Source organism: Vicugna pacos, chromosome 31, assembly GCF_048564905.1.
Source record: "Vicugna pacos chromosome 31, VicPac4, whole genome shotgun sequence".
Classification (NCBI taxonomy): Eukaryota; Metazoa; Chordata; class Mammalia; order Artiodactyla; family Camelidae; genus Vicugna; species Vicugna pacos.
The window spans coordinates 10645119-10667594 of record NC_133017.1 but is presented as its reverse complement, the minus strand read 5'-3'; the positions used below and the strand labels follow the sequence as shown (position 1 = coordinate 10667594).

The 22476-nt window shown below is 38.2% G+C and overlaps 1 protein-coding gene across 2 annotated transcripts in view; it reads left to right on the top strand.

Annotated features, from left to right (window-relative positions):
- The window catches only part of LOC116278414 (uncharacterized), a 94559-nt gene that overhangs the window by 28891 nt on the left and 43192 nt on the right, over nt 1-22476 (top strand). For both annotated transcript variants that reach the window (XR_012065919.1, XM_072952549.1), the window contains exon 3: nt 21010-21081. Coding sequence is in view for 1 of the 2 variants with exons in the window: in XM_072952549.1 (XP_072808650.1) it covers nt 21010-21081 (72 nt within the window). In the remaining variant the exon portion in view is untranslated. The remainder of the gene's footprint in view (nt 1-21009; nt 21082-22476) is intronic.

Here is a 22476-nt window from a genome sequence, read left to right as displayed (position 1 = left end):
TTTGGAGGATACACATTTATAGTATTTTGGCATAAAATCTTTCTTTCGAAGGACATAATTTTCCTATTTGTTCAAATTTTATTTTGTATTTTAGAGTAAAATTTTATAACTACATAGTTTTTTCCTTCTGTGAATAGCTTTTTTTCTATTTTAATATCTGTGTTTGCTAGATATAAAATGTTCATTTTGCACATATCCAGTCACCTTATCAAATTAACTTTGCATTGTGGGATCTTTATTTTTAGGGTCCTTTGAGTTTTCTGGGTATAAAATATATTTCTAAAATACAATTTTGTATCATCTATTTTTTATGACGATTATTTTTTGATCTTCCTTTTGTCATTTTGTTGCCAGTGATTAGGTTTTTCTCTTGTCGCAGAGAGAATTCAGAGGTGAGACATCGAGGTTAAGAAAGTAGAGTGGGGATTTATTAAGTGATAGTACTTTCTCAAGGAGAGAGTTGGCTGGCTTAGGTGGGCAGCAGCCCTGAGTTTCTTTGGCAGGTTGGTTACATAGGGTGTAAAAATGAATAGGAGGAATATTCATTAGAGGGAAGGATTTGGGGCCACATCCCCTGATTTTCATCCCAAATCCATCTTCCTGAGGGGAGGAGAGATTTTGGTCCTTATTTAGTCTGGATCACAAGTGTCATGTCGTCGGTGCATGATGGGTACTTCTAATCTGCAAGGCTAATTTTATTGCAGTGAGGGCATAATGAGCCAAAGGTTACATTCGGACACTGGAGATTCTTGTTTTCTCACCTCTCTTTGCCTGCCTCCAGGACACTTGTCCCCCCAAAATGTGTGATTTCCTGTCAGTCCAGAGGTTCCTGCTTTTCTTTGTCTGCCCAGGGACCCCTGTTGTTTACATGATGTATGGTTTCCTGCATTGGGTCCCTGCCTGTCTCTCTCTTTTTTTTTTTTTTCCAATTCCTGACAATTTCCCTGCGTCCCCACTTTCTCTGTTCACGTCTAGCTATCTACCGGCTCTAATAATTTCACGAATGTTATATAAATAGAGCCATATGGTATGTGACTTTCAGAATTGGCTTTTTTCATTATGCATAATTCCTTGGTGATTTATTTCAAGTTGTTACATCGATCTATACTTTATTCCTTTTTGTTTCTGAGTAGTATTCCATGGTGTGAGTATATCACAATTTTTTTTTTTAACCATTCACCTATTGAAGGACATCTGAGTTGTTTCTAGTTTTCAGTTATTATGAATAAAGCTGCTAAGAGAACATTCACTGACAGGTTTCTTTGTGAACCTAAATGTTCATTTCTTGGGGATAAACGTCCAGGAGTGCAGTTGTCGGATTGTGTGGTAGTTGCATGCCTAGTTTTGTAAGAAACGGCCAAACTATTTTCTGGAGTGACTGTATCATTTTGCATTTCCACAGTCAACATATGAATGATCTAGAATCCGTGTTTCCTTACCAGCACTTGGTGCTTGCACCATTTAAAAATTTTAGCCATTCTGACGAATATGTAGAGATCGCCCATGGTGGTGTTAATTTGCATTTCTGTAGTTGCTAGTGATGTTGAACATCTTTTCATACGCTTATTTGCCATATGTAGATCTTCTTTAATATCTCTTGTCTTTTGCCAATTTTCTCATTAGATTATGTGATTTATTTATTTACTGTTGGGTTTTGAGAGTTCCTTTATTAAACCATTTTTTAAAAATTGAAGTACAGTCAGTTTACAATGTTGTGTCAGTTTCCGGTGTACAGCATAGTGTTTCCCTTTGTAGGATATAATATCTTATAAGTATCATTTCATCTTTATTTATGCATTCTTCAATGGAAAAGCATCATATATTTCATATGAGCCTCAAGCTTCATGTGATGTCAGCTGGTTTAAGACAAATTGTTTTTTGTCAGTTTAACCCTAAATTTGTAAACATATTTTGATGTTTAAACAGGAGAAGTCTTCCTTTTTGTTATGGTTTTGAATTTTACATTCCTGTGAGATAGGTTTTTTTTTCCTAATTCTGGAATAGCTGTACTAATTATCCAGTAGACAGTATATCAGAAGTCACTGTGTTTCTGACTGCAGGCAGAGAGCTGAAGAAAGTTTTGTTGTAAGGATTCACAGTTTGGAAATCTCCGGAACTTTGTCTTCACTGGGAACTGGTCCCTCTGCTTCTCCTTGGATGACATTGTTGTCTCCACTGCTTGGCTTCCTCACCAGCTACTCAGTATTGTTCTTGTCCCTCTCTTATTTGGGGGTGCATATATTGTTGCCTTGCTGTGTCCCTGACACACTTTCATAGCGTATTTTCACTACTAGCTTCTTAAATGGCTCACACTCTCCTTTTCCCAATATCAAGTATTTGGGAGAAAAACCAGCTCGAAGTTTTGGTCAGGCATGGGCCACTGGCTGGCCTCCGGATGAGCTGTCCCTGGTCAGGTGCCATTGGCTAAGTCCTACCAACTGTGGTAAGAGGGGGATCCCGTGGCAGAGGACTAGGCCACTTAGGGGGCAGGGGTGATAGGCAGGTAGATTATAGTAAGTGAGACGTTATCTGGGTAGGCAGTGACCACGTTACTTGTGTAATCTGTCAGCTACCATGAAGCATCGTCTTTTTTAGTTTTCTCATTTGTAAACTGGAGAAAGTGACATTCTTCCATTTGTTCTCTGAGCATTGGACAACTTAATTCTGGGATAGTGAAAAGAAATTAGAATGCCTAATTAAGCGTCAGAACCCATAAACTTTTCTAACCAGAATTTTAAAATTTGCCAGAGTCCTGAAATGATGCTTTATTCTTTGCCTTACTCCCTGCCTACCATAGAGTGCTGTAAATATATTTGGAAGTTATTAGGGCAAGAGGTGTAATTTTAAAGAAGAACATCAGTGAAACGTACATTAACTACTTTTTTGGTGTAATGAGATGCAGAGAATCTTAAAGAAATGTGCTCATTTATGGAGTGGTGAGTTCCTGTTGCATGGAACAAAAGGGAAAGTTCATGTTTACATATTGCAAATGGATATTGTAAATGGATAGTTCTTCATGGGTTTTGTTGATTGAATTTCTTTGGCTGATGACAAAGGTATAAAAACTCATACAAAGAGAGACCTAATAGCAGGAATTTAATTTTTTTTCATTTACTTAATTAACCACATCCACTTTTGTATATTGCTAGCTGACTCTAAGCCTAGACAGAATCCCCCGTATACTCATGAATCACTTAATTTATTACAGAAAGGGGAAATATAATTTTGGCTTGAATTAGAAGGAAAGGGAGGAGAGTTTTAATTATTAGTCAGTAAAAAACTACTTTCCCTTGATTTTTTTTTTCTAAGCAGGAAGATATACTAAGTTTAGTTTGTACTTTGGGTAGCTCTCTCTTCACATTTTTTTTCTTGTCAGGTATCTGTGGAAGGAAAGGAGGAATTGATTCAAGAGCTTGGATATCTCTTTGTGAATTTACAGTCTGGGTCCACTGTTGAGGTCTGCTGCCAAGAGGCATATCTGGAAGGAAAGGGGTTGAAAGACTGAGATCTCAGTAGAAAGTATGTCTAGTCATTGACTTTGATGGTCACTTTGGACAAGTAGCCTGGTCTGCTTCATTGTTTAATCTGCAATGCACAAGGAGAGTTCATGAAACTGTCCTATCATTCATTGCTTCTTCCATACCAGTCACTGTATTAATGTTTCCATTTATTGTTTCATGTACTTCTTGCAGTAGTCCTAGGAGGTAGATGCTATCTGCGTTTTGCAGAAGAGGCCCAGGGATGTTATGTAGCTGTGAATTTCAGAAACAGGAGCTTGTGCTCCTAACCAGGGAGAACAGAAAAGCTGAATCGACTCTTAGTGTGCAGCAGGTACCACAGTAGAGATATGAAAGGCTGCTGTGGGGGCTTGTGGACTGCAAGGAAATCAGAGAACTTTAGGGAAATCAGATGCTGAGGTGAATTTTGAAACATGAGAAAGAGTTGATGAATGGAGAGGGCAGGGAAAGGACATTCTGATGACAAGAAATAGCATTCTGTGAAGTTATGTGGGTAGGGCACGTGAAGTGTATTGCTGCTCCACGTTTCTTGAGGGTGTTGATGGGAAATGGAGGTATAGAAGTAGGCAGGAGTCAGCTCAGATTGTGTCAATCGCTTTTTATGAAGACTATGCCTGCACATTTCATTTGAAGTCTCACCACCGTGGGAGGACTCTTTTAGGATCTCTTTGTGCTGCTATGCTTTGCAACACCATTTCCGTGGACACAACCCTACCTCACTCTCTCATTTTCACTTGCCTGGACCATTATACAAGCCATACTTTTCCCCACCTCGCCCTTTTTTCCTTCGAATACATACTCTCTTTAACATGGAAGCAGGATTTTGATCAGGTCTCTCTCCTATTCACGAACTTGGAGAGGCTCTGTAAGGTTTATCAATGAGAATCTAGCTTCCTTAACCTAGATGCTGTTAAAGGCTCCAACCCATTTTTCCAACTGTATTTTCAGTATTTCCTTTATTTAGCTTATGTTCTTACCAAATCCGTTTGTTCACGTTCCCACCCTGGGCTCTCTCAGGGAGACTCCTTCTCTACCTCCCCACATCCTTGAATCTGCAACGTCTACCTTGTCCAGCCGGCTGGAGAGCTGTGATACGGGCTGCTTGTTAACCCACTTGAGACCTCTGGCACCCTTCAGAGATCTTTAGGAGCTGTCCTTTGCAGCTCTGGGAATTTCTCTAGCATTTACTTTCCACTTTCATCTAATTTTCTGAATTTTCCTTTTTATTGTCAAATTCCTGGAGAGCCGTTGCTTCTCTTTTCCTTTGTTTTCTCCTCACTGCCTCACCTCTAGCATCATCAACATTTGCATTGAGTGTCCTAGGGCAAGTGACAGTTTACCCCTTGTCCTGACCATACCAGGCTCCAGGATACTTTAGGGAATCCTGGCTCACCATTCCGCCTTCCGTCCAGTCTGAAAGGATGACTGGCCCTAATTTTATGTGCCTGTTGATTTGTTTTGTCATCTACCCTTTCAATAAATATTTACTGATTGTTTATCACGTGCCAGGCCCTGGAGATGTGGTGCTGAGCCAAACAGTAGGTATGACCCTGCTTTAAAAAAAAATTTTTTTTAAATGAAAGTATAGTCCGTTTACAATGTTGTGTCAATTTCTGGTGTACAGTATAATGTTTCAGTCATACATGAACATACATATATTCCTTTTCATATTCTTTTCCATTATAGGTTACTACAAGGTACTGTCCAGGTATTGAATATAGTTCCCTGTGCTATCCAGTAGAAACTTGTTGTTTGTTGTTTACCTATTTTGTATCTAGTAGTTAGTATCTGGAAATCTCAAACTCTCCTATTTTTTAAGGAGGTCAGGAAATGCTTCCTTGAGAATTCACCAAGGCTGGTGCTTGTCACAATCCTTAAGACTGTACGCTAGCCTTGAGCTGTGACTTAGCCATGGAAAATGGCAGGTCCTTCTAGACAGTTGTCAGAGAAGGGCTCTGTTCTTCCAGCCTTGAGCTGCCCCTAATCTTGCCCCAACTCTCTCCTTAGATATTCAAATATTGATCATATTTTGGTGACCTGGTATCTAACATTTGAATTTCAATAGCTACCACTTGTGTTATTTGTTCCTTTATCAAGACGAGGTCTTGGTGACCTGAGGAACAGTTTGTACCTTTTCTTTTGATTCCTGGAAGTCTGTGGAATGCAATTAAAATTGATTTAAATGCTTCTAAATTAGTCTTACATTTATAATGTACATGCAATATGGTGGGAGCAAGGTGGGGTAGAGATATGTTGCATGGTTCTTTGTTTATGTAGTACTATGTTAGTATTAAAAATGAGATGTAATTAAGTTTTTAATATATTGTTTATTTGCTAGTTTTTTATTTTAGTGGTTAAGATGTGACTGTGTTAAAAGTTGCCATGTCTGTTATCTCATTTAATCATTTAAATGTTTGAGAAAACTTTCAGCAAATCTTTCATTGAATTGTGTATAAACAGTTTCTTGGGCTTTTATAATTTGGCCTGTACCTTCTTGATCGGAATCATTTTTCACTATCTTTGAACGCTTTGTGACAACTACACATATTCCTGGCTATTTTCTATGCTGTATTAGCATATGTTTTTTCTTTCACCTAGAATGCATTCTTTTCTCTTCACATCAAAATCCTACACTTGGACTTATTAGCCTCTTCAACACACTCCAGTCAGTCTATACTGAATATGATCTTTGGTACTTTCCTTAAATAAACTAGATGCTCAGTGAATATTAGTTAAATTAAACATCAAGTGATTTGGGAAGATTTGCTAAATTATCTCATTTACAGCAAGCAGATGTTCTGTAGTAGCCAGATAACCAGTAAGATTTGAGATGGTTCATTACTCTTCATCCCTGCCATCTTAAAGAACTAACCAGTATGAAAGGAATCCTCTGTAAAACATATAATTGCTAAGAATCACTAGTACTTAATTTTGAGAAATTTCCATGATTTAAGAATACCTTATATTGTGTTTAAATAAAGCAAATTCCACAAAGTCTAGTTTGCAGTTGTTTGCCCCAGTAGCACCCAGTAGGTGCTCAATTTTTTGAATGAATGGAGCCTTTGAGTTGGGTACTGTTATTATCAGATGAAAAGTTGGATGCCTGGGGGCACAGAGAGGTTGCATACCTTGCCTGGTTCACATAAAGTAGCAAGCGACAGAGCTGACATTGTAACCTATATGTCTCTGACACCTGGCCCATGTTTCCACCTCTGTCAACAGTAATCAGAGATAAAATTTTAAGTGGCATATCATTTCACATTTAATTCCATTATTACTCTTTGGTATACTACCCTTCTAGGAATACCTAGACTCCTGAATACTGTGATTAGGGCCTATAGAAAAATTTATTCATGTTTCCGCTGATGCATGTCATATCTGGAAAGAAAGTGCAGGTCAAGGTGTCTGAAAACAAGATTATTTTATAGAAAAAGATAGGACTAAATTTATTTGGCAACAGACTTTCAAATATACTTATAAATTTATTTTATTTTATTTTATTTTTATTGAAGTATTCAGTTACAGTGTACAATGTGTCAATTTCTGATGTACAGCATAATGTCCCAGTCATGCATGTATATATATATATATATATATATATATATACACACATATATTTGTTTTCATATTCTTTTTCATTAAAGGTTATTACAAGATTTTGAATATAGTTCCCTGTGCTATACAGAAGGACTTTTTTTTTAAATCTATTTTTATATATAGTGGTTAACACTTGCAAATCTCAGACTCCCAAATTTATCCCTTCCCACCCCCTTTCCCGTAGTAACCATGAGATTGTTTACTATGTCTGCGAATCTAATTGCTAAATTGCTAAAAGCTTTTGTTTAAGGTTTCTTTACAGTACTTGCTCTTCAAAATAATTGAAAAAAATCTTCTTCCAGATGGCCAACAGTTACTTTTATTTTCTTTTCACTTTTTAAAAATGTTAGTTTCTAAGAACACACATGCCAGATTTCATTTAATTGCGTTTTTATGGTCCAGTCATTAACCTACTGAAAAAAAAGTAGCGTAAGTGGAAATACTGACATAAACCTCATTACACTGGTTCCAGTGTGTAGCTGTCATAAAGTATCCATCTTCTGTATGTGTATGTTTTCATAGGATACTATTGAAAAATTAATGGAAAATTAATGTTGCAATGGAGAATTTGATTCTGGGTATATATATTTAAACACTCTAGCACAGTGTATGTTTACGACATCAAGGAGTTTGTTTGGAATTAAGGTTTATCATAAATTTTATGATATTTAAAACATAGTTTACAACTGGTCGTATATTATTTCTGCTTCTTATTTTGAAGTTTTTCACATTTCTTTGACAGAATATTGATTATGTGTCTCTCTTTGGGCTGATAACAGACTATTTGTACTCAGTTTTCAATAAGAAAAAACATCTTGGGTGATTAGATTACATTATCCCTCATAAATTATTTTGGCATTTAAATTTTAAAGTATGCCCTGCCATGGTGGGATGGTGTGTCAAACGGTAGAAATAGTTGAGGGTGAAATAATTTAAAATATTATCATCATCATTATCATCATCTTTGGCAGAGAAGCTTGCCTCTGTAGTGTTCACAAAGAAAGGAACCATCGTGTTGGGAAGTAAAGCAGTTGAATTGGGGACGGGAAAGTGGGCATATGTGCAAGCCTGAAAGGTAATTTATTTTCATACATACGCGATATGTGTGTGGATGTGTGGACAAATAGTAGAGGTGGCAGAATTTCATGTTTTGAGACCCTGTAATAGTTGCCCTGTCAATCTAATCATCCTACATATCAAATTTGTGAAACTTGCCAAGAAATGAGTACTTTCCCCTCAGAGCTTCTCCTGCACTGTGGGTGTTTCGCAGGAAGGCGTTTGAGAACACTGATCTTTTTAAACTGTGTAACTCTGGACAAATTACTTAACTTCTCTATGCTTCGGTTTCCATACCTATAAAATGGAGATAATACTAGTGTCTAGCTGAAAAGGTTGCTGGGAGGCTTGCAAGGGTTATTACATAATAAAGTTTCAATAAATTTTTACTACTGTTATTATTTAAATAGCAAGAAGCAGATTTAAGTTACCTTGAGAAGAACGGCAGAGCAGAGCCCAGCAGACTTGGGTTCTCGTCTTGGTTTCTTACTTAACGGTGTTCAGTTAAGCTACTGTGTTCTCGGAAACCTGATTTTCTTATGAGTACAGTGGGATAATAATACATAGTTTGCAGGCTTGTTGTAAGAATCAGATTATGTATGTAAATTACCAACCATAGAGTCAGACCCAACAGTGAGTGCTCAATGAATGGGGCCATTATAATTATTTGCAAAAACCACAGTGATAATTAGATTGAGTGCCTCAGGACACTATGTCTTTATAAAATAGCATTACTTTACTTAGCATAAAGAACAAAGGTCAGTGTTTTCAGAAACTCATGTAGTTGAACATTACCTCTCACCCAAAAGAAATATATTGCAGAGTAAGTGGCTGTAAATGCTATGTTCTATTTATACATGATGAGGGTGTTGTGAACTCTGGAGCCACATTTTAAATATCATGTATGTGAGGGCTTTCTTGTTTCTTACCTTATAAAATGTCCTCATTTTAAATGTCTCTAAGTACATGTAAACATATATAAAATAGCCCCAAACACTCATAATAAAATAAGGAAGATCTTCTAGACCAGGCCATTTTCTTTCTTTTTCACAGTTTTATTACAATCCTCCTATCAGGATTTCATGTTTGATCTTAAAAATCACAGAGTTTAATAGCTGGAAGGAGCCAGTCCAACACCCTAAACTTGTAAGTGAGGGAGCTGTGACTTGACAAGTTGAAGTGATTGCCTAAAGTCATATAGTGAGTTAGTAGCAGAATCCTGGTCTCTTGTCTCCAAGACAGAACATTTAGGGATGAGCAATGACAACTGGATTCAGACAGTATTGAAGCTTTTATTACATAGGAGAGCTGGCATCAGGGCCCTACAGAGTGACCTTCAGCGCACATACGTGTGACATTCGCAAAGAGCTGAAAGAAAAAATTAGGGGAGGCTGATGCTGGGGACCTGCTGGCAGAGGCTGCCCCTTGTGAAATTTCCTAAGTGGACCCATACACCATTTATAAAGGATGTTATGATCTTGGTTATGTTCAGGTAGTAATTATCTAAGGATGTCGGGCTGAACCAGAAAGGTAAACATCAGATAGACATCCAAGGAGTTGGGTAGTAGATTAAAAATCAGAAAAGCAGTAGCACCTGAGATCCAGGGAGGCTTTGCTAATTAATAGCTCGAGGAAGTTGCTTATCTTTCAGTGCTTCAGTTTCCTCTACAGTGACTGTATAATATACCTGCATCATATGGTTGTGCTGATAACGTAATTTCATGAAATGATTTTAGCATAGAGTCAGGCACGTATAGTAACCGTTTAGTAAAGGACAGTTATCATTATAATCCCAGTGGTCAGTCTCTTTGTGATGGGAGATCTGTTAGAGGGAGATGAATTCTATCCCTTGAGAAAGTACTTAGTGAACTAATTAGGTACCCAGAGTCCTAGCAGAGTCAGTGAGGTCACTGAGCTGAGGGAGAAGCAGAAGCAGACACTGGCTGAGGAGAAAAGCCCAGGACATCCCACAGAGTGGGAGGGAAGAGAGATTGCATAGTTTCTCTCCAGGGCAAAGCAGGAGAGGGCAAGGAGATCAAAAATGGTGAGGATTCTGAGAAAAAATACTGTGAGTAAGATGTCATTTGAGAGTAGTTTTGGTGAGATGCTGAAGGGAAGCCATCCAGGCATGGAAGGGAGGAACGAATGATTGATGGGGCTGGAAGCAGAGACGGACAACTATCTGAGAGCAGAAGAGTTTATTTTATATATAGGTAGGTAATTAAAACCTGAATATTAATTTAACAACATGTGGCGAGAAGTCTCTGAAAAACTTAAACTATTTGGTCTTTGCAAACATGATTGTCTGCTCAGAATGCCTAATGAGCAAGGTTTCATGATCAGTTTTTAAAAACCACCCATCTCTAAACAATTAGCTATCATATTTAAAAAGAACTGAGATTTATTGGGTAGAAAATATGGATTAAAGTAAAATAAATCAGCATTCTCTTGGCATTTAGCCAAAGTCTTCATTTAGGGACCTGTATAAAATTGCAAGCATAGTTTATTCTTCAGGGGATAATATTAAATCAAACTTTAAATAAAGCAGCGAATTTTTGCAACACTGAAGAAAATGAATGTTCACATCTGTAGATTCTTCTGAATGTCGGCAGGGTTCTTACTCCTGTACAGGTCGATAGTTTGCTCGGCCCCTTTTCAGGTTTTTCTGTGAAACACTCTTCTGGGAGAAATTAACTGGTATTCTCACCAAAAAGTGTTTCATGATCAAACTAATTTGGGCAACTCCTTTTTGAAAATTCTAGGTCCCTTTTGGAGATTCATAAATTCACCAGCACATTAAGGGTTTTGAAAAGGAGAGTGAAAAAAAGCTGTCGAACTTAAATTTCTCAAAGTTATTTGAGTGAGTAAAAGAAAAGGTTTGTGTATGGTGCTAAGAAAGAAAAAGAGACAGAAGATTGTTATTAACACTTTATGGAATAGTGTTTTAGGGAACTAATTTGGGAAACACTGGATTAAAATCTTTAGTAAAAAACCATTTTTAAACAAATATAAGGTCCTTCTGTATGTCAGGCCCTGTGCAAAGCAAACGTTAGTCCATAGTATATAGACCCAGCCTTCTTGCCCACTGCTCCCCCAAAGTCCACTATGCAAGGGAACGCCAGTTATATACTGACCCTGAATTCGCATCATATAGCACAGTTCAGGAAATCTAGGGTTAAATCTTTTCTGTTCTAACAAACAGAAATGCAGTCAGACTAACTCTGATAAACAGGGGTTGGGGTGGATAAGGGGAGGCAATTGTAAGACTAAGGAGACTTTGCAGAAGCAGAAGTATGGTTCCATTTCGGAGAAGCAGGATGCTGTCAGGCACGCGGCAGCTGCTTAGTCCCTGTCTCTTTCTTTTGTATAGTCTGCTCTTCTGTCTCAGTTTTAGTTTTTCTGAGGCTTTCTTAACTCACTTACTTAAGCCTAATATGGTCATTCCAGCCCCACCTTCACAGGGCCTCTGAATTCTCAAGCTGATGTAATTGATTCCTGCTTGCTGAATCTATTGGCTGGTTTGGGAGCGGTAACCACAGTCTTCTAGTCAATCAGGGATGAGGGATGGTCAGTCACACCATGTATGGAGCTGTCTCTTTATGGGGCTTGGGGTGGAATGTAAATTAAACATATTTAATGTAATTGGGATGAAGAATTTTAGTGTTTGAGGAGACAGGCAATGATAAATTATTTCCAACACATTCTACTATGCGTAAAAATTCTTAAACAATTTCTACCTTTATTAACAGAACATGAATCCCAGAGGAGCTAAAATATAACTATTATTCAAATAGATAAATACACTCTAAAATAAAACAATCTCCTGTTACCCTTGATCTTTTAGCTAATATGACCTATTACTGTTGGCAAGGGTCATAGAAATACAAAATATCTTTTCTTAAGTTGTTATGGAGATGAGAAAAGAATGATTGCCTTCTTCACCTTTTGACCTACTGAAATAACTTACTGAAAATGTTTTTCAGGTTGTTTTGGAAGAATGCTTCTAATGGCTCTGATGTTGTTACTTTGGATGGGACAGCTTCCTAGTTGGTCTAAATTTTGATGCAAAAGAACCTTGCATAAAACCCCCATGACCTCAGTTGTGGTGTATATGCCCATGTGAGTGAGTCCAACCTTCTGGGTCACCAGTGATTGATACAGGAATGTACAGAATAATATTCAGAGTGCATATTGTTTTCTCTTGTGAGTCTTTCATGAAGTGGAAATAGTTGAGGTACGTTCTGAGACCTTGGTCCTCTAACAGTTCAGCGTGGCTCCCTCTGCTGCACAAGCTGGGCTCACTTTGTCCTGCTGCTTGTAGCCACACACAGAAAGGTCGACTGGCCTTTCCAGTGACAGATTCAGGCTTCACTCAGTTTCCAGCTTCATGAGGACTCAAGGCAAGAAGTAATTACCTTATGCTCAATTCTGTTAATTTTGCCTTCTGATTTTTAGTTACCTGGGGAGAGAATTCATCAATCACTTAGTCTTCAAGAATTCTGGCTTCTAATATCATTATTTCTCACTATATAGTAGCAATCCATCATTCTGGTATCTATCTTAATTTCACATGCAGGTTACATGGCCTGCGTTAAGGCTCTCAGGTCCTGATCACCCAGGAGAGGGGTGAATCCTTCAAAGAATGGATTCGGACCCTGCAATATGGCGATCTCATCAAGGTTCTACCAGCTGCTTGCAGCCTACCACCTTTCCCATCACTGTCCTTAGTTAGACATGTATGTAATTATTTAGGATGGAGCCTTCCCCTGAGCTTTTTCTGACCCTGGAGTTGACTTCGTTTAGATCCTTGGTTATCCCCTGAGGACAACATTCCACTTGCTCCTGTGAGTTAGCAGGGTCTTACCATGAACACTTATTCTTCATTGCATATGTTGAGTAGCCATTAGTTCCTCCCATGATCTTTGGGCCAAGCCCAAAGATGTTTTGAGACTCTATATACTTTAGATTCCAATCCTCTGCTCATAAACCCATTTTATGTTTGGATAAAAAATAAATTTTACTTCCAGTTAATGTTCAATTACTTGGTAGAAGTTATCTGGGATGTTTGCTGGAAAGATTACTAAGGCTGATCCTAGATGCTTCAAGACAGTGTGCCAGAGTTACATAGCAACATCTGCCATCTGGAAACCTTGAAGTCCTCCTGAAAAATCAGTATGGATGCTTGTCCAGAGTTTGGTTATTTTCCGTTAAATAGTAGGTGCTTTTGGCAGGCTGTTCCAAGTAATATGGCTTAAGATTCTCTAAAACACAGTCAATTCAGAATCATCAAAACTAGTTTCTAACCCATCTCTTCCAGAAAAAGATAACTCCATGTGCCACTTTACATTATGTCCAAGATACACGATGGCTGCCTTCTAGAATAACAGCAGGCTTTCCTCACAAAGGACTTCTTTTATAAGAAAAATAATATCCACTGATAATTTGTGAGGAGTATGAAAAATAGGGCAGTTTCCATTTTCTTTCTTGCCCTTGCCTCCATACTTAGTATCAGAAACTGAGTGATTGGAAATCCTAAATATGTTTGACTTGAAATGGGATTTAATTGATTTGAAGGACCTCTAGAATATTTTTGAACTTTCAGGCTTCCTATGGAATGGGAAAATCCTGACCTGAATCTGACATGACAGGAAATCTGTAGCTAATATGGCTTTCAAGGCTATTCTAGAATTCGGGCCAAGGGCTTGTATTTAGAAATGTGTCTTCACATGGCTTAATTACATCCTATGGAAAAACATGTATAGACAAATCAAGTAGGTGGCAGGGGAAATCAGGGGCTCGCGGGCTCCTTTATCACTTGTTGCACAGTTCTGTCCCAGAGATGACACTGTTCTTGTGCTGGAAGCAGTTTGTGCCTCGCTGCCACCTGGCGCTGCCAGCTCCAGCACCAGAAGGTGAGCTGAGCTGTGCGTGGTCGGGGCCAGTGCTCTATATTTGTCGCAGTGTGCCAGCACAGACCCAGAGTCAGTAACTGCTTGACATTCCAGAAAACATTCTCATGGCAGTGAGTTAAACTTCATGGAATGTCTTTTTCCAGCGGATGATGAAGTCATTTTAGCCATGGTTACCTTTTGTGGAAGAAAATCTTGTCAAAAATCAAGTAGCTCCAGGAGGGTTGGAAGTTTGTGCTCTTGTTTTTGAAGTAGACACACTACCAACTGTATGTACTTTTTTAGAACTTTTTTTAGACCAGAGAAAATATTGATGCATCAATATGGTAGTTTGAGAGGGTGACACAGGAAATTCCCTTTTCCCTTTTGGTCATCTGATAATATACTGAGTTGATAAAGAACCGCTGAAGGTCCTTCTGTAGTTTTTTCTTTAGTTAGCTCAGTAATGAAGACACCGTCAAGGCAGGTTGACACGGCTGGAAGCTCAGAAAGCAGAGTATCTGGGAATCAATAGAAACTTCCAAGGGCAATAGGATTTGCAGACTCATCCTCTTATTTCTCTGCCTTCACGTCTGCTCAGTGTATCTTACATCTCTACCCTTCAGTCTCTCAAGTGTGGTCACATTTTACATCTGAAACTGCTCTAAGTACAGGAACTGAACTTTGAACCCCAGTGCCCTCTTGTCTTTACGTGTCTTCCAGTTTGCTCAAAAGTTGTGTAGTTTCCTTGGGACATCTAATCCCTTGAGCCATCAACATTTTCTAGGTCAGAAAAACACCTTTCTCTCCCAGGAGAGGAGGTTTCTCATGACTAGAATGTGAGGAAAACCAGGCAGTTTCTGTGTGGTTTCTGTGCACCTTGTCACCCTTGAATAAGCAGAGCTCACAGTGAGAAGTGTTTCTTTCCTCAGGGGTAATAAAATCTGGTCTCCTGTGACACAAGGCTTGGTTTTGGGCTGTCCTTTTCAAACTGCAGACACTTGCTGCCTCATCATTCCATGCAGAAACAATTGTTTCTTTCCTCCTGAGGCTTAAATTCTTTACAAGAGAAACATCCCATCCATGAGTGTTTGCAGCCCAGTTTGATGCTTTTGACTTGAGTTCTCCCTGGGATGGAAACCCTACTAGAAGTGTGTGTGCATAGCACGTTGCCACTTATCTTGCCTGGTGTGGAGAGTGAGGCCACCAAGGGAATGATGAGGAGGAGAGAGAAGTGGTTTGCAGAGTGGATAAGGGCCCAGGAATCAAGATCTAAGGGCATGGAATGCACTAGGATGTTCTTTTTATGTAGGACCCAGTCTGCTAGTAACTATTTAATAACAATGGTATTTATTGAGTCCCTACTTCCATGATGGCTGTTCTCTGACTTCATCAGGATTTCTCGTCCACTGATACTTCTCCCTTTGAGCTATCCATAACCTCCTCCTCTTGTCACCACCTTTTCCCATACCCAGACCGTCCACGGCTCATTGCCGAATAATATTCTAGCTAGTTTCTTATTTTGCTACACCTGTTATCTCTTTGTCATATCCATCTGACAGAACCCTGGTGAATGCAAAAATTAATTTATTCTATGTATGTAATTGAGAGATGATGGAGAAGATCACTCAGTGGGGCTCTCAACACTTCAGCCTTCCAGTTATGTTTATCTGGTCACTCTGCTCTCCCGTTCTCTTCAGTGGTGCATCAGAACGTATCTGCTCTTTTAAGTCTTCCAGTCTCCTGTCTGCCAACCCTACTCTCAGCTGATGACTTCACCCCTTAGTTCAGAAAAAAGTAGAAGCACCCGTCAGAACGTTCTCAGCTTCCCATCACCAAACCATCACGGGGACCTGCCTCTGCATCTGTGCTCATCCTGTGTTCTCAGGCTTGTGCATTCCTCCCCTTCGCAGCCAAACATCTCAGACACATGTTTGCACGTGCTCTCTCCATCTCTGTAACTGTCCAGCTTCATTCTCAATCCATTTCATACTGCATTCTGTCCACATTCTGACACCAGAACAGCCTTTGCCAGGGTAATGAAAGACCACGCTGTGGGCATTCTCCAATCCTCATCCTCTTCCCTGGCTAGCTCCTTTTCTGCCTGGACTTCAGATGGGGGTGGCCTTCACATTATCCCTTGGCTTCCCGCTTTTTTAAACCTACTCTGCCATCTGAACTCTCCTTCTAAATGATTTCATCTATGTGATACTTTCAGTTACAGATTACAAGCAAATGACTCCCAAGTGTGAGCTACAGTTCAGAGTTTCATCTGGTCTCCCAAGTTCTACTCATTTGAAATTTCCACTGGAGTATCTCAGAAGCTCCTCAGAATCCTAAACATCCTCCATGACAGCTTCCTCTCCAGCCTTCAACTCTCAACCATTGTACTCATCTCATTACTGACCATTTGATTACCAGATTAGTAGATTCTACTACCTGAATATTTCTTGACTCTGTTTCCTTCCACCTCTTTTGTCAGGGCCCTAATCTAATATACCATCATCTTTTAAAAAAAATTAACGAAGAACATTTTTGAGATAATTATAGATTCACGTGTATATTTAAGAAAGAATAGAGATGGTGCCTGTGTTACCCTTTATCCAGTTTGCCCGATTGGTAACATCTTGCAAAACTACAGTACAGTATCAAAACCAGGAAGCTGGCACTGACATGACTGAAATACAGAACAATGTCATCACCACAAAGATGCGTCTCACTTTCCTTTTTTAAAAATTAATTTTTTAGAGCAGTTTTAAGTTCTAAATTGAACAGTAGGCATAGCGATTTTTTCATATACTTCCTCCCCTACACATGCACTGACTCCACATGTACAATTGATATACCTACATTGACGTATGATAATCACCCCAAATCCATAGTTTACCTTAGGGTTCACACTTGGTGGTGTCCATTCTGTGGACTTGGACAAATGTGTAATGACATATATCCACCATTATAGTATCATACAGAGCATTTTCACTGACCTGAAAGTCCTCTGTGCTCTCTGCCTCCCCTCAGCCTCTGATAACCACTGATATCTTTTTGCTGTGTCCATAGTTTTGCCTTTTCCAGATTGTCATACAGTTGGGAATCACACAGGATGTCGCCCTTTCAGATTGGCTTCTTAATAGTTTCCATCTAAAGTTCTTTCATGTCTTTTCATGGTTTGATACCTTATTTCTTTTTAGCACTAAATAATATTCCATTTTCTGGATGTATAATAGTGCATTTACCCATTCACCTACTGAAGGACATCTCCTGATCACATGGTCACTTTGATGTACACTCAGTGTTTTTTTGTTTTTTTTTTCTGACCATGCTTTCTCATTTTTTATAATATGGGTAAGCTGAGAATATTCCAGGTCTTTAATTTATGCTTCCTTTTTGCTTGTCTTTAAGTTGTTTCTCTTTTTTTCACATTGTACCATAGTCAGGAGAAGCCAAGTCGCACCTTAAACATTTTGCTTAGAAATAGCTTAATTTAATCACTTACAAGTTCTACTTTCCACAAAACACTAGAACATGAACACAATTCAGCTAAGTTTCCTGCCACTTTGTAACAAGGATAGAACACCTTTCCTTCAGTTTCCAATCACATGTTCTTGATTTCTGTCTGTGACCTCATCAAAATGATTTTTACCACCCATATTTCTACCAACATTCTGTTCAAGATTACTTAGGTATTCTCTGAGAAGATTGAGGCTTATTCTACAACTCTCTTTTCTTTCTGAGCTTTCAACAGAATTGCCCCTGTGGGTCCAATGACAGCAGTGAACTTTTTCTAACATGCATTTCAGAACCCTTCCAGGCGTTACCCATTGCCCAGTGCTAAGGCTGCTGCCCCTTTTTTAGGTATTTGTTACAGCAGTTCCCCACTTCTCAGCACCAATTTCTTAGTCCATTTGGGATGCTATAACAGAATGTCATAGACTGAGTGGCTAAAACTGCAGACATCTATTCCTTGCAGTTCTCAAGGCTGGGAAGTCTAAGATCAAGGTACAGCAGGTTTAATGTCTGGTGAGGGCCCACTTCCTGGTTCAGAGAAGGGTGTGTTCTTGCTCCTGATACCTTCACATTGAGGGTTAGGATTTCAACATATGAATTTGGGGGTGGGGGGGCTGCGTGTGGATGAAAACATTAAGTTTACAGCAAAATGTAGTACTTAAAAATTCGTATTTAAATATATTTATTAAATAAACACTGTAGCAGTAATAACAGGGACAAGTAATTGTTTAAAGAGTGCATAATCTTACCTTCATCTTAACAAATCTGTTTGAAGAGCCTTAGTCTAATTATATTCTGATGGCTGAGCTATTATTCAGTATGTACTTTCCTATGAACATTAGTTATCTCTGCTCAAAATTAAAAAAAAATTTATATCGGTAAAATGTATATTTCATCTCATGGTTCAGGCTGAAGGAAGAAGCAGGCATTTCTTTATTAATTAAAAGGAAATGAACACCCCCAAAAACATAAATTTGTTGAATGTGTCACTGATCCAAAAGTTTGAAAATCTTTCTTCATGTTATCCTTGGCAACACACGTTATTATTTCACATTACTTTTCTACTCCCCAACTCACGCTTCCCGGACAAAAAAGCAAGCAAACAACTTGTGTAACTTCATAATTATCAATGGTTTGTTGAGACATCTCTGCTCAGAATCTGTGTCCCTCACTCACAGCTTTGTTGCACATTCCCTTTCTGTAGTTTGAGAAACACTGATGCATTATGTATAACATTAATTTTGCTTTTGCCTGGTGACTAAGGGAATATAAACATTTAAAATAGTTTATGTAATATCTTAGTGGCATTAATTTCCAAATCAAGCAAAAATGTAAATAGAATAAGACCCTCTTATAGTGTTTTGCTTGAGATCCATCCATTTTAACCTCTACTCTATTATACGGACGCAGCCATTTGAGTGATTTATTAACATCTTACAACCATTTATTAATTGCCTCACATTCTTCAGATGCCACGTAGTAGGAAGAATAAAAGGAAAAGTACAATTTACCAAGTCCAGTCTACTAGCCCTGTACAATACAACTGTCTGTGGAGATGGAAATGTTCCCCATCTGAACTCCCTCACGTGGCAGACTCTAGCCACGTGTGGCTATTGAATGCTTAACATGTAGCTAGCGGAACTGAACTGTTAATTTAATTTTTTTTAATAACAGCTTTGTTGAGATATAATTCACATACTATACAGTTCATCCATTAAAACTGTACAACACAATGGTTTTTACTGCATCCACAGAGTTGTGCAGCCATTACCACAATCAATTTCAGAACATTTTCATTGCCCCAACAAAAAAGCCGGTGCTCGTGCAGTCACTCCAGATGTCCCACTTTCCACACAGCCCTAGGCAGGCACTAATCTTTCTGTCTCCATGGTTTTGCCTATTTTGGACATTCCATATAAAGGGAACCACAATTTGTAGTCTTTTGTGACTGGCTACTTTCATTTTATTTAGTGAAATTTAAATTTAATACTCACATGTGGCTGGTGGCTAACATAAGAAGCAAGTGAAGTAAGTAAAAGACCAAATACAGATGCTTAAGTAATGCTGAAGGCTAGGAGAAGATAATCCTGTAAAAGGGACATGTGGAAAACATGTCACAGAGATTGGAGATGAACCCAGACAGAGCCTAGAGATAAGACAATTTCCTGAAGGAAGCGATGGTTAACAGTACCAAATAATACAGAAGGGTCAAGAAAGAATAGTTTCAATGTGGTGATAGGAAGGGAATCCTGATAACAAAGCACATTGATATATAGTACTTGATGAAGGATTTTATACTATTTAGAGACTGAATGAAGGAAGAAAATATCAAGATCGCTTAAGAGGAGTGTCAGAATTGATATAAATCTTATTTTGTTTCTGTTAATATTTTTGGTGTAGGAATGAGCTTATATGTAGGCAGAAGAAAAGGATCCAGTGGAAATGAAGAGATGAGATGATTGAGCAGGGTTCTGAAGGGTGTGAGTGAAGGCAGTACTAAGGTCATTAGCTTAGGAATAAACCCTGCCAAGGAAGATAGATGTTGTCTTTCTCAGAGGCAGGAGTTAAGTGGAGAAAAAGTAGGTGAAGATACAGAGCAATTTTTACACAAAATGAAAGGAAACTAAAGGAACTCATTTACTTAAAGAAAGTGGGAATTAGGTCTTCTGAGGGTCAAGTTTTGTTCCTTCCACCATCACTGTAATCAGATGTGGAGAGGGGAGTGCTGAAAAGTACTCCAGAGGGGCTAGGACTATGGCAAGTAGAAGCATCACTTTCTTGTGCATCTGTGGTTGCCCAAATGAACATGTCTCCTAAAAGGAACAGACACTTTCAGGTACATAAAGCCACATGAGGTCCAGCGATCCAGATGTGCCATTTTTCACTTACTAGAAAGTGAAAAGTATCCAAAAGTTTATATGTGAGATTTTCAAAGACAAAATATCACTCCATTACTCATCTTCCCTCCCTCCCACTCTCTTTTCTTTTCTCCCTCTCTCCTCCCCCCTTCTATCCTTCCTTTTTCCCGTCTATTTTTCTTACACTTTGTAGAAAACAATGTACCATCTTTCTCTTTGCCCTGCAAGAAAAACTGGAAGCAAATAAATCACAAAGCTTTGGGAAAATCCAACGTTAATCCATACTGTAATGAATATAGAATTTCATGTTATAGGTTGTAATAAAACTTTAGTATTCTCTTTATTTTTCTAAGTCATTCTTTTTCCACCCTGCCTCCAGTTTTATAACAGTTAGTGGAAGAGGCAGTAAGTGCTTTGAAAACCTGAAATGGCAACTATGCAAACATAAGAGAAAAAGATACTAATTAGTTGATATTGATTTAATTAATAACATTACTTTAGAACAGGCTTTTTATATAAAAGTTTGAGAAATTAAAGCCAATTTTTAAGGTATTACATATTTATGCATGTCTTTATTTATTTTAGGCTTTTAAAACCAAGGATGGATATCTTATAGTTGGAGCAGGAAATAACCAACAGTTTGCTACTGTGTGCAAGGTAATCTGTAATATTTGGGTGGATGGATAATATATACAACAACTCATTTTTCACAAAGCCAGGAAAATTCAGTTTTCCCTAGGACGATGTTCTGTACTCAACTCAAGACTCCTTGCATTAGCACCTACAAGTATGCTCTTTTTATACTTAAAAATGCTAAGGACAGGGTCTAAATTAGCACTCTGGTTTTATTTTAGTTGAGATATCTGGCTGTATTTTGAAGAATTATAGTAGCTTAAATTATTATAAAACTTGACCTGTCTACCAGCTCAAACAAGAAGGGCAAAAAGTTCATTTTAAAGGGATTTATTTTTAACACCAGGATTTTTTTTTCCTGAGAAGAAGAAAGGAACAGAGGGACTGGAAAACAGCTAGAAAACAATTATCGAAAAGACAATAGAAAAGGTCAATGAAACCAAGGGCTGATTCTTTGAAAGATAAACAAAAATTTACAGACCTTTAGCTAGGCTCAAAAAAATAATATCAGAAATGAAAGAGGAAGTGTCATAATAGGTACCACAGAAATACAAAGAATTGCAAGGCATGATTATAGATAGTACTGTGCCAAAAATTGGACATCCTGGAAGAAATGAGTAAATTTCTAGAAACATACAACCATCCAAGACTGAATTATGAAGAAACAGAAAATCTGAACAGACTGATTACTAGTAAGGAGATTGAATTAGTAATCAAAAACTCCCAACAAACTTAAGTATAGGGACCAGATCAGTAAGTTCTACCAAACAGCCAAACAAGAATTAATACCAATCCTTCTCAAACTCTTCCAAAAAGCAGAATAGGAAAGAATACATCCAAACTAATTTTATGAGGATAGCATTACCATGATACTGAAATCAATGATGCCACAAGGAAAGAAAACTATAGGCCAATGTCCCTAGTGAACACAGAGGCAAAAATCCTCAACAAAACAGTAGCAAACTTAATTAAACAGTACGTTATAAAGATCATACACCATGATCAAGTGGGGTTTAATCCCTGGAAGACAAGGATGGTTCAACACACAGAAGTCAATCAGTGGTACATCACATTATTAGAATGAAAGAAAAGAAAGATATGGTCCTCTCAATAGACATAGAAAACGTATTTGACAAAATTCAACATTCATAATAAAAAATTCTTAAATTAGGCACAGAAGGAACATACCTCAACATAATAAAGGCCATATATGATGAGCCTACAGCTAACATCATGTTCAGTGGCAAAAGGTTGAAAGCTTTTCTTCTAAGATCAGGAACAAGGCAAAGATGCCCACCCTTACTAAACTTATCCAACGTAGTTCTGAAGTCCTAGATAGAGCAATCAGGCAAGAAAAAGAAAGAAGAGTTTTCAGAATTGGAAAGGAAAAAGTAAAATTGTCTTCACTTGCAGATTACA